This window comes from Homarus americanus, unplaced genomic scaffold, assembly GCF_018991925.1.
Source record: "Homarus americanus isolate GMGI-L3 unplaced genomic scaffold, GMGI_Hamer_2.0 scaffold36970, whole genome shotgun sequence".
Taxonomy (NCBI): Eukaryota; Metazoa; Arthropoda; class Malacostraca; order Decapoda; family Nephropidae; genus Homarus; species Homarus americanus.
In genome coordinates, this window is record NW_024740094.1 from 5,535,652 (window position 1) to 5,550,757 (window position 15,106).

The 15,106-nt window shown below is 41.9% G+C and overlaps 1 protein-coding gene across 1 annotated transcript in view; it reads right to left on the reverse strand.

Moving 5' to 3' along the window:
• Positions 1-15,106, reverse strand: part of LOC121875091 (signal-induced proliferation-associated 1-like protein 1) — a 206,041-nt gene that overhangs the window by 72,157 nt on the left and 118,778 nt on the right. The window contains exon 13 of the mRNA XM_042379436.1: positions 1,679-1,810. Within this exon, the coding sequence (XP_042235370.1) occupies positions 1,679-1,810 (132 nt within the window). The remainder of the gene's footprint in view (positions 1-1,678; positions 1,811-15,106) is intronic.

Here is a 15,106-nt window from a genome sequence, read left to right on the forward strand (position 1 = left end):
ACGCCAGAAGACACGATGAGAAGTGTTTCTCTTGCTAGCGAGGTCTGTCAAGATATCTTAACCAATTTTGGTGGTTCACCCTGGGTGGACGAGCACAATAATATGTCTCAAGACAGTTTTACACAATTAATAGAGTTCCTTAGTTTCATCTTAACAATCCGTGACCCGGCATATATTCATGCAAAGACACACGATTATAAGCCCGATGAGGATATTTTGGATTATGCAGCAAAGATCGCTATTAAATCATCACGTACTCCCCTAGCAAGGACAGAAACACCTGCAGCGTCAATTCAGCAACGAGTTCCTAAGAACTCAGCAACAAAGAAGCAACATTTAGTATGCACACATTGCAAGAAAAATGGTCATACTTTTATTTACAACATCTGTTCTAATAATGTTCGAGAGATGAATTTGGTACCATAATGATACAGGTATCCCCATATTACCGAATCTCAGGTTGCAGAAACTCGCCCATGCGGAATTGGCAAATTCAGGATATGGCCTGTAAATTGGACCTTATGGAAATGAACTCAATTTAAAAAAAAATTTAACACAAAAATCATTATATAAAACAAAACAAAATTCATAGAAATTATAGTTTATTTGGTGTGGATATCTTGGTGTTTGCTACCATTAGCGTACCCACACCACTCATATCATTGTCTCATCGCTGGATGATCGTCTTCCTCGATTTCGAGTGACAGCAAAGTAGTAGTACCCACACCGCTGGACTCAAGTTTCTTTACATCTCCCAGCATGTACGCTTGATCTCTTGTAGAAGTGCTGAACATGAGTGAAGGGCGCAGGCAGCGAACAGACCGTATTAGACTAAAATACTGTTGGAAAGTTCTGGGGATTGAAAATTCTGGCTACTGGGGAGATTTCTATATCACATACTGGTGAAGTACCTTCTAAGCTTATGTTGACTAATTCTTTGAAGCAAAACAATCAATTGTGTCATAATATTACAGCAACTTTCTCAGCTCATGGTTTATGTTATGGTGAGCCCACTCAGGCAATCTTGATGATCTCAGGTATTTTTTTATAATTTTAAATTTACCTAAGATCCTTTCTACAGCAGTCACTCTCACTGGGAGTGACAACAATCTTCAGTGCAATAGATAAGTTTGGTTACAGTTCTTTCAGCTGTTTTTCATGAACGAAAGAGTATTTCCTATGCTGTCAAGTTCTGTGATGGTATATAAGGCAAATTTTGAATATTTTGTACAACGTTTCTGAAAGCCCCAGAGAGCAAAGTTTCTTTCATACAAGTGAATGTACTGTAACCACCAGCCTTGTCTGAACATCCCACCAGTATATTTTTTCAGTTTCAATCATAGATTTCTTTATGTGATCAATAGATATCTCCTTTTTTCCCAAGAACAATTCAATCTCTTGCTATGTAATTAAGTTCCATGTTTTGTGCCAGTCAATCATTGGCAATGGGGGGCAATTGTCCTATGGGGGGCAATTGTCCAAAAACCCTCTGAACTGAATAAAATTGTCTGTCATTACTCAAATAAAATATTATAAGTGGCATCCCCATAGTGAAGGAGTTAAGGATATTTGTCAGTTCCATCACATCACTTAATTTTCAGAAAAGGGCAGAATAAACTATACAGTACATTACTGTACAACTAAATGAGGAAAATACAGATTAAGTGTAAATACTCACTTCTACCAGTCTGGCTCCCTGTCGCAGGCCAGACTGTGATGCCAAACCATAAGGTTCTACTTCGGTGATAACCCCATCTTGTTGTACATTAAACCCCAATAAACCTGCTGGGTTTCTCCGCAAAATCAGTTCCTAGGAAAAAAAAAATTATTTAATGAGAAAAAAGTTTAATAGAGAATCTACATAAATGTGAAACAATAAAAAAAAATTTTACTTCAAATATAAAAAAGCAAAAGACTTAGGCAGTGGTACATTCATGTAAAAATTGGAGAGGAAAGGGGTAGGCAATTAACAATACAGTACAGTGATCCCTCGGTTAACAAAATTTTGGTTAATGAATTACCTTCCATAAGATTCTTCACTTCAGTTAACGAAAAAATTTCGGTTAACGAATTCCTTACAAATTTTTCCCAAAATGTTTTCGCTTACATTTGGCTGTTCACCAGCTGTAGCATTAGTCCACCAATACAATAATCGGTTCTAGGGCTTAAATTTGTTACCATTTTAGTAAATATCAAGAAGATTGTACAATACAATCATTTTAAAAGTTTTATATTAAATTTTTTAGTAATTTTAACAATTATTGAACACAATTGAAGTACAGGAAACAAGTTTTTGCATGCCAAACAGCCACTCAACACACCAAGCTTGGCGTCAGATTGTTTATCGGTTCAGAGGAAGGAACATCTTGTTTGAGACTCTTCAACATAAACGCTTTTTTTTTTCTGTGTTTCCAGTAAAGTTATTGGTCATTCTGAAGTTTATTTTACATATTGACAATATATAATGCAGTGCAGTGTTGATTTAAAGAAAATAATCTTGAATTCCACCAGGTGAACTAAAATTTTATGGGTGAAATGGCAGCATGGGGTGACTTTTCTTCCACTTCAATGCCTTCTCTTCTCCCTTCTCCTCCACCCCCACTTCCTTCTCTTCTCCCTTCTCCTCCTTCACCCCTCACTTCAAATTCACATCAGCATCACCATCCAGGAGCCTTCTACATACACACCTCAAAGTAAGCGTACTTAACTGCATTGTTTTTTTACTTTAGGTAATTTTCGGTATGCTGAAACCAATTAACCAAAAACCCATTGAAACAATGGCTTCGGTTAACAAAATTTTCGGTTAACGAACAACCTTCTGGAACGAATTGTGTTCATTAACCGAGGGACCACTGTATACAATAATATCTCCGTTAGTCGGAATCCCTCAAACCCAGAATCTCCAATCGCCAGAATTGAAATTTACTCGGAAAATCATTCCCAAAGCCGGAATTTTCCTCCAGGAAAAAAAATTCCGAGATTGAAAATCAAGAGAATTTTCTGAAAATGTTTTGAATAAAGATGAAAGTTAAAGTATTTTTTGGGGGACCTGACCTGACTCAGTGTCAGGTGGAGGTAGGGTGGGGGATTAGTGGTCTCATATTAATGACCTTATAATGGAATGTCAGGTCACCCTTTCTTGGGTGATAAGTACAAATGAGCAAAGTTGTATCCCTTCAACATTACATAACATTTTAAATATGGAGTGAGAAAGCAGAAAGGTGTGGGTGATTAGAGAGATGGAGTGGAAAGGAGTGATAACATGCACCAGTGTCGCCAAGCTATAGGCTCCTGAACAGCTGATCTTTTAATTTGCCTCCATGCAGTCACAACAAGACCCTCACTGGATATTTATTATCTTAATTTGCATGTATGTATGTGTGTGTGTGTGTGTGTGTGTATGTGTGTGTGTGTGTGTGTGTGTGTGTGTGTGTTTTGACTTTGCAAAGCACATTGTAGGATTTGAAGAAATTGATGAAGAGTTTGTTCAGGAGTCAGGTGGTGAAGTGACATGCCAAGACACTTACACAGGAGACACATTACAACACTACTAAACCATTGTCTTATACCATATTACATTATAATTCATATTTTAAAATTTATTGATACATGATGGCTTGACTGGGCTACTTTTGCACTAAGACAACTGATCAATGAATAAACCAGGGCATATGGAGATGCATTAGACACTAGTGATGTCCCAAAGCTTAAAAACTGTAACCACAACATCTGAGCAACCACATAAATTATCACAACCTATAAGAACATAAGAACATAAGAGTGGTGGAAACTGCAGCGGGCCTATTGGCCCATACTGGGTAGTCCCGCTTACACCCAACCCCTATTGCTCATATAAGCATCCAACCTATGTTTGAAGCTATCCAGCGTATTCGAGTTAATGATGATATTTGGTAACCTGTTCCATTCATCCACTACTCTGTTTCCAAACCAGTGTTTACCTATTTCGCGCCTAAATCTAAATTTGTCAAATTTAACACCATTGTTACGAGTTCGCTCCTGGTTGGATAGTTTGAGTACCTTTGTAATGTCCCCTTTGTTTAGCCCTGACTTTCATTTATACAGCTCTATCAGGTCGCCCCACGCTCAACGTCTCTCGAGGGAGTGCAAATCAAGATGTTTTAACCTGTCTCTATACTCATGGTTCCTAGTGCCCGGGATTAGTCTTGTCATTCTCCTCTGAATTCTTTCCAAGGATTCTATATCCATTCTGTAATACGGTGACCAGAACTGAACTGCATAATCCAGGTGTGGTCTCACAAGTGCAAGATACAGTTTTAGGATGACCTCTCTAGTCTTGTAACTAACACTCCTTTGTATGAACCCAAGTATTTTATTAGCCTTGTTACGAGCAATAACACATTGTTTACTTGGCTTAAGGTTCCTACTTATCATTACTCCTAAATCTCTCTCGCAGTCGGATTTCTCAATGGCATCATTGTTCATCTGGTAAGTGGTTTCCCTGTTTACATCTCCTATACTGAGTACTTTACATTTGTCCACGTTGAATTTCATCTGCCATTTTTCAGACCATTCGAAAAATTTGTTTAGATCTTCCTGTAGTTTTGCGGAGTCCTCGTCAGATTCAATTACACGTACTATTTTAGTGTCATCAGCAAATGTACTTATGTTGCTGTCTATGCCGATATCTATGTTGTTTATGTATATAACGTAATAAATAATAATGGTCCAAGTACTGAGCCTTCGGGAACTCCACTAGTGACGTTGCTCCAATGGGATTTAGTGCCGTTAATGGCATGCTCACTCGCTGTTTCCTGTCCTGTAACCACGCCCTTTGCTAAAGTCGAGATATACCACATCATAATTGTGCCCCTCGTCCACCGATTCGAAAACAGATGAAAAGAATGTTAATAGATTAGTTAGACATGAATGCCCGCTTGTGAAGCTATGCAGGGAATCATTGATCAATTGGTGCTTCTCCAGGTGATTTTGAATAGAGTTTGAAATGATTGCTTCCAGTAATTTGCCTACTATTGATTGGGCGGTAGTTAGAGGATAGTGATCTATCCCCCTTCTTGAAAATCGGTATTACATTCGCTATCCTCCATGATTCTGGTACTACACCTGTTTTTAAGGACATGTTAAACAACTTTGCTAAGGGCATACTAAGTTCTTCCTTACATTCCTTTAATACTCTGGCAAATATCTCATCGGGACCTGGTGACTTATTTGGCTTTAGTCTGTCTATTTGCTTACTAACATCGTTACTAGTCACTACTATCTCACTTAATTTGTTTTCTTCACTATCTCTGAATAGAGTCGGTGCCTCGGGTATCATGTTTAAATTTTCGGTGGTGAATGTATAATATGGACACGAAGTAGTACCTTAAGCTGTGTGTTCTTATATTACTCTATTAATTGGGTATAGTAAAGTATTACAGAACATGTATTAATCCTATGTAATATTTCCATTTATTATGCACCATGTTATGTATGTGAATTATCATATTTACATATTATGTAATCAGCTTGTGAATGCTGGCATCTGTACATGCCAGCGCGGAGTGATACAGAGAGTTGAGATCGCTAGTCCTTATGGTGTGGAAGCCCACTGTCTATTTGTTTCCTCTGTATATCTCCCGTACGAGAATAAGAACCTATTTTCAAGAAAACAAGTGTTTGCCTATACCCTCCGTAGTGTAGAACATTTTAGGGGTATCAAAGACAAACATAGAGTGAAAACTGTTGAAAAATATTTATTCAGATTATTGCTCATTTCTCCGTCGTTATCAGTTAGCTCACCAGTATCTGACTGTATTGGTCCAATCTTTTCTCGTGTTTTAGTTTGATACATTTGGTAGAATCCTTTGGGGTTTGTCTTCGCCTCCCTTGCTATCCTTACCTCATTATTCCTCTTGGCTTTCCTTATCTCGGTTTCAACCCTACTCGCCAATACCTTATAATAATCCCGGAGGTAAATTTCGCCACGATTTATCCTTCTACCTATAGCCTTCCTATGGCCAATGATGTTCTTTAAATAATTATTAATCCATTTAGGGTCATTGTTGTCTGATCTGAGTTTTTTGTATGGTATGTTCTGCCTTTGTGCATTAAGTAACTCATTATTTAAATTGTCGTGGAACTCGGCAATTTCAGATCTCGTTATCAGTTCAGCTTCAACCGTCAGGTCTCCTGGTATGGTGAGGTCACCCTCTGTGGGTGCATTGAGTGAGGTCACCTCATGTGAGGTCATGTAGCTCACCCCCAAGCGTGATACCCCCTCCCTCCGCTGTCTCTTCAAACTGTCAAAGTTTGCCCTTCTGAAATATGGGACTTTTGTGGAATTTTCCTTCCGTCTGCCCTGAAAATCTAACTGGAATCTAACTTCTTTGTGATCGCTGTTTGCAAGCTCGTTCCCTACCTCGACATTGCTAATGAGGTTTTCTCTATACTCAAGCAAGAACATGAGAACATAAAAATGGAGGAGATTGCAGCGAACCTATTGACCCATAGTGGGCAGTCCCATTTACACCTAACCCCTATTGCTCATTTGTCCAGCCAACCTATATTTGAAGCTATCCAGTAAAATAAGGGATGTTTATACTGAAATTAATCACAATCTTACAAGATTTCCAACAATGCGAGTTATATTCTCCTAAGTCAAGTCAGTGCCATCTTATAAGCAAAAAAACTAAACCTTCCGCCTTTCATAATCCTTGACTAAGCATTAATCTCCTCTACTGGCTGTCGACACTCCACCTCCTCCCAGCCAGCAGTGGGTGAGCAGACAACATTAATAACGATTAATAAGAACACAAGTGACAGTAAAATACTTATCTTTACCTTCTAATTCAACTTGTTATTTAAAGATATCATAGTGGAAAGTCTCATAGAGGATCATTATGGTATCAATTTTATCTCTTTAACACAAATAAAGTAAAAATTTACATTTGTTGAGAGTTAGGGAGGAAGGGGGAGAAGGGTCCATTGGGGGGGGGGTAAAAGTGACTGTGACAACCCCCTCCCCCCCAAAAGGGTCGCCTCACTGCTCGTTTGTTTGTTTTTCATTAATTAGTAAAGATACGTTTCTGTAATAATCTGTGCTTATTAATAACTGTACCCTTCATATTCAGTACAGTATATTATAGTAATACAGGTATGTATATACCTCAGGGAAAAATGTCATTCAAGACATCTTCAGGAAATAAGACCCACTAATCTCACACCCAACAATGGGTGACCTGACATTGCATCAGATCAGATTAGTAACATGACCCAATAATCTCCCACCCATCCTGCATCACAAGTGTTTAAGACATGATTATCTATGTATTACAGTCAATTGAGTGAAGTGTCTGCCTATTTTAGGCTAAAGATGACAGGATCTACTGGCGAGTACAATATACAGTACACAAGAACACTTGCCAACAGTTCGTAACAGAGAAGTGACCGATCGCCAAGCGCCTAACGAACCGATCGGTGATAAAGAGGATAAAAGTAACACGTCTCTAATCATGCCCGTATCATATAAAGCTTTTGTTTTTTAAAATATGTTTATTTAACCAAACTTTTAGATAAAGTATTCAGGATTGTTTTGATAAAAAAAATGGTGTCTAACGAATTTAGAACTGATTTTTTATAAAAGAATAGAATTCCCATCATTATATCGTATAAAAACAGTTTGTTAAAAGATTTTGTATTGGAAACGTCTCGGAGATAATTTATTAAGGATCCTTATGGTATGAAATTCATCTCCCTATCACAATTAGCCACGCTTGAGAGGAAGGGGTGCCACAGACCATCCCCCTCACCCCAAAAAGGTTCACACACACACACACACACACACACACACCAACAACCACCCACACACACACCAACAACCACCCATACACACACACACCAACAACCACCCACACACACACACACACAACAACCACCCACACAACACACCAACACAACCACAAACACACACACACCAACAACCACCCACACACACACACCAACAACCACCCACACACACACACCAACAACCACCCACACAACACACACCAAAACCACCCACACACACACACACACACACACACCAACAACCACGCACACACCAACAACCACCCACACACAACCAACAACCACACACACACACACACCAACAACCACCCACACACACACACCAACAACCACCCACACACACCAACAACCACCCACACACACACACACCAACAACCACCCACCCACACACACCAACAACCACCCACACACACACCAACAACCACCCACACACACACACACACCAACAACCACCCACCCACACACACACCAACAACCACCCACCAAACAAACCAACAACCACCCACACCCAACCACACACACACACACACACACACACACACACCAACAACCACCCACACACACCAACAAACCACCCACACACACACACCAAACCACCCAACACACACAACAACCACCCACACACACACACCAACAACCACCCACCCACACACACCAACAACCACCCACCCACACACACCAACAACCACCCACCCACACACCAACAACCACCCACACACACACCAACAACCAACCCACACACACACCAACAACCACCCACCCACACACACCAACAACCACCCACACACACCAACAACACCCACCCACACACACACCAACAACCACACACACACACACACCAAACAACCACCCACACACACAAACAACACCCACACACACACACCAACAAACACACACCACAACCAACACCACCCAAACACCCAAACAACCACACACACACACCAACAACCACCCACACACACAACCCCAACAACCACCCACACACACACACACCAACAACCACCCCCCACACACACACCAACAACCACCCACCCACACACCCAACAACCACCCACACACACACACCAACAACCACCCACACACACACACCCAACAACCACACACACACACACCAACAACCACCCACACACACCAACAACCACCCACACACACACACCAACAACCCACCCACACACACACACAACAACAAACCACACACACACACCACAACAACCACCCACACACACACAACCACCACACAGCCAACAACCACCCACACACACACACACCAACAACCACACACACACACCAACAACCATCCACACACACCACCAACCACCCACACACCAACAACCACCCACACACACACACACACCAACAACCACACACACACACACACACCAACAACAACCACCCACATACAACAACCATCTGTACCCCACACACACCAACCACACACACACACAATTCAACAACCACCCACACACACCAACAACCACCCACATACACACACCAACAACCACCCACACACACCAACAACCACACACACACACACACAGCTACACACACACACACAATTCAACAACCACACACACACACATACCAACAACCACCCACACACACACACACACACCACACACCTGCATACATGGATGAATGAAATAACCACCCACATGCACACCAACAACCACCACACACACACACACCAACAACCACCCACACACACACACCAACAACCACCCACACACACACACACACCAACAACCACCCACACACACCAACAACCACCACACACACACACACCAACAACCACCCACACACACAATTCAACAACCACCCACACACACACACCCTGCTAACAACCACCCACACATACACACACAGCCCAACAACCACCCACACACACCAGTCAACCACCCACACACACACACACACACACACACACACACACACACACACACACACACACACACACACACACACACACACACACACACACCAACAACCACCCACACACACCCAACAACCACCCACACACACACACCAACAACCACCCACACACACCAACAACCACCCACACACACACACCAACAACCACCCACACACACACACCAACAACCACCCACACACACACACCAACAACCACCCACACAATATTGCCCAACAACCACCCAATACAATCAATGTCCACCACATACACACACACACTCCAACATCAACCACCCACATACACACACACATGTACTCCAACAACAACCACCCACATACACACACACACACTCCAACAAACAACCACCCACATACACACATTCCAACAACAACCACCCACATACACACACACCCAACAACAACCACCCACATACACGCCCACAGTCCAACAACAACCACCCACATAACCACACACTCCAACAACAACCACCCACATGACACTAAACAACAACCACCCACATACACACCCAACAACAACCACCCATACACACACCAACAACAACCACCCACATACACACACTCCAAACAACAACCACCCACATACACACACTCCAACAACAACCACCCACATACACACACACCCAACAACCACCCACATAAAACACACTCCAACAACAACCACCCACATACACACACACACTCCAACAACAACCACCCACACACACACACCCAACAACAACCACCACACACACACTCCAACAACAACCACCCACATACACACACACTCCAAATAAATAACCACCCACATACACACACACTCCAACAACAACCACCCACATACACACATTCAACAACAACCACCCACATACACACCAACAACAACCACCTACATACACACACTCCAACAACAACCACCCATATATACACATACACACTCCAGTCAACAACCAATATACACACACACCCCAACAACCACCCATACAACACACTCCAACAACAACTAATTGGTATACACACACACTTAACAACAACCACCGCATATACACACACACTCTAACAACAACCACTCAGAGCAGCACACACACCTAACAACAACCACCTAATATATAAATAAGACCCAAAGCAACAACCACCACACACACACATACCCAACAACAACCACCCACATACACACACTCCCACGCCAACAACAACCACCCACATACACACACACACACTCCAACAACCACCCACATACACACACCCAACAACAACCACCCACACACACACACACTCCAACAACAACCACCACATACATGCACACTCCACACACCCACATACACACACACTCCAAATGGAACAACCACCACATACACACACACATCTAAACAACAACCATCCATATACACACACACTCCAAACAACAACCACCCACATACACACACACACTCCAACAACAACCACCCACATACACACACACTCTAACAAACACCACCCATATACACACACACAATCTAAACAACAACCACCCACATACACACACACACCCAACAACAACCACCACATAAACACACTCCAACAACAACCACCTACATACACACACACATTTCAGCCAATAAACACCTATATATACACATATTTAAATAAATAACCACCTACATACACAATACACCCTAACAACAACCACCCACATACATACAAGGCGGCTTCAACAACAACCACGCACATAAAATAACATTTCCAAACAACAACCACCCATATGTCATTACATTCAACAACAACCATCCACACACACACATTCCAACAACAACCATCCACATACACACACATTTCAACAACAACCACCCACATACACACACACTCCAACAACAACCACCACATACAAACACATTCCAACAACAACCCATATACACACACATTTCAACAACAACCACCCATATACACACACACTCCCAACAACAACCACCCACATACACACACATTCCAACAATCATCCATACACACATCAACAACAACCACCCATACACACACACTCCAACAACAACACCCACAGAGAATAGTATTTCCAACAACAATCAATTTAAGATATTATTACGATCAACAACAACTCATATATACACACACACTCCAACAAATACCACCACAGCACACAATATTCCAAATAACAACCACCCATACATGTCAATAATAATTCAACAACAACCACCCACATACACACACACTCCAACAACAAACCACTCACATACACACACTCCAAACAAATAACCACCACATACACACACACACTCCAACAACAACCACCCACATGGCACACACACTCCAACAACAACCACCCACATAATAATAATACACCCAAACAACAACCACCCACATACACACACACTCCAACAACAACCACCCACATACACACACACTCAACAACAACCACCCACATACACACACACTCCAACAACAACCACCCACATGACACACACACCCACAACAACCACCCATGAGCACACATACACCCAACAACACACTCCATACACACACACTCCAAACAACAACTACCCACATACACACACACTCCAACAACAACCACCTATGCTAATACACACTCCAACAACAACAACCACCCAGTATGCATAATACACACTCTACAATAAAATAACCACCACATACACACACTCTAACAACAACCACCCATACACACACACACCCAACAACAACCACCCACATACACACACACTCCAACAACAACTTTACCCATACACACAACACTCCAACAACAACCACCCACAGCACACACACACTCCAATGTAACAACCACCCCTACATACATTATTAACACACTCCAACAACAACCACCCACATACATACACACTTAACAACAACCACCCACATACATGTCATTACCCAACAACCAATCATACATACACACACAACCACACATACACATACACACACACACTCCAACAACAACCACCTACATAAACATACTCAATAGACCACCACATATACATCTAAATAGAACAACCACCATATATATACATTATTCCAACAACTACTACCCATATACACACACTCTAAATACAACCACCCTACATTCCAACAACAACCACCCACATATACGTACACTCCAACAACAACCACTCCACACCACAGCCATGGATTCCAAGAACAACCACCCATGATATACTAATAATATTCCAACAACAACCACCCACATACACACACATTCAAACAAACAACCACCCACATACACACACCCTCCGTCAACATCAACCACCACATACACACGTACACCCAACAAATAACCACCCACATACACACACACACATTCCAACAACAACCACCCATATATATTACACATTCCAAACAAATAACCACCACATACACATATTCCAACAACAATCACCACATACACACACCCTCCAACAACAACCACCCACATACACACATGCACATCACAACAACAACCACCACATACACACACATTCCAACACCAATTTACACACATGGCCCAAACAACACCATATACACACCCAACAACAACTAATTACATACATTACACTCCAACAACAACCACCTACATACACACACCCAATAACAACCACCCACATACACACACATATTCCCAATGTAGCCACCATGAAAGTGTCAATACACACTCCCAACAACAACCACCCACACACACACACATGGCTCTAACAACAACCACCCACATACACACACACATTCAACAACCCACCCACATACACACACTCCAACAACAACCACCCACATACACACACACACTCAACAATGAACACCCCACATACACACACACTCCAACAACAACCACCCGAGACATAATACACACTCCAACAACACCAACCAACGTACATACACATTAACACTCCAAATAACCACCACATACACACACGACCTGAACAACAAATCCACCCCATACACACAAATACACTCCCAACAAAATAACCACCCACATACACACATATTCAAACAACAACTAATCACATACAAATACATTCCAAACAACAACCACCCATACACACACACACACCAACAACCACCACCCACATACACACACACACCCCAACAACCAACGCACATATACACATACCCCAATGAACCACCACATACACACACACACACCAACAACAACTACCCACACATACATTACCCCAACAACAACCACATACACACACACACACACTGCAACAATGAAACACCCACATACACACACACTCCAACAACAACCACCCACATACACACAGTCACACCTTAAATAAACAACCCACATACACAATAATACTCCAACAACAACAACCCACAGTATACACACACTCCAACAACAACCACCACATAAAATAATACACCCAACAACAACTGCACCCATACAAGCACACACACCAACAACAACCACCCACATACATACACTCCAACAACAACAACTCCACATACAACACACTCCAACAACAACCACCACATACACACACACCCAACAACAAAATCTATATCCACATACACACATATTTCAACAATTAACCACCTACACACACACAATAATATTTCTCTAACAACAATCACCCACATATACACACACACTCCAACAACAAAATTCACCCACATACACACACACTCCTAACAACAACCACCCACATATACACACACATCAACAACAAATCCACCTATATACATTACTATTACTCCAACAAACAAACCACCCACATATGCTAATAATTGAACAACAACCAATTCTACATATACACAATAATAATTCAAACAGCAAATTTCACTGCATAAAGGTTAATAACACCTGAACAACAACTACACCATAGCTACAGTCAATACACCAACAACCACCCACATACACACACACACACACTCCAACAACAACCACCCACATACACACACACTCCAATGCAACAACCACCCACACACACACACTCCAACAACAAATCACTCCACATACACACACTCCAACAACAACCACCCACATACACACACACACTGAAACACCACCCAATATACACACCCAACAACAACCACCCACACAGCACACACTCCAACAACCACCCACATACACACACACTCCAACAACAACTACCTACATACACACACATCAAACAACAACCACCCATATACAAGTACACCAACAACACACACATCAAATAAACGAAAAGTATACACACACACCTAACAATACCCAGCATATACATAACACTCCAACAACAACCACCCACACACACACTCCAACAGCAACCACCCACATACACACACACACTCCAACAACAACCACCACATACACACACACACCACCACATAAGGACATGCATCACCATCAACCTACACACACACACACACCCAACAACAACCACCACATACACACACACTCCAACAACAACCACCC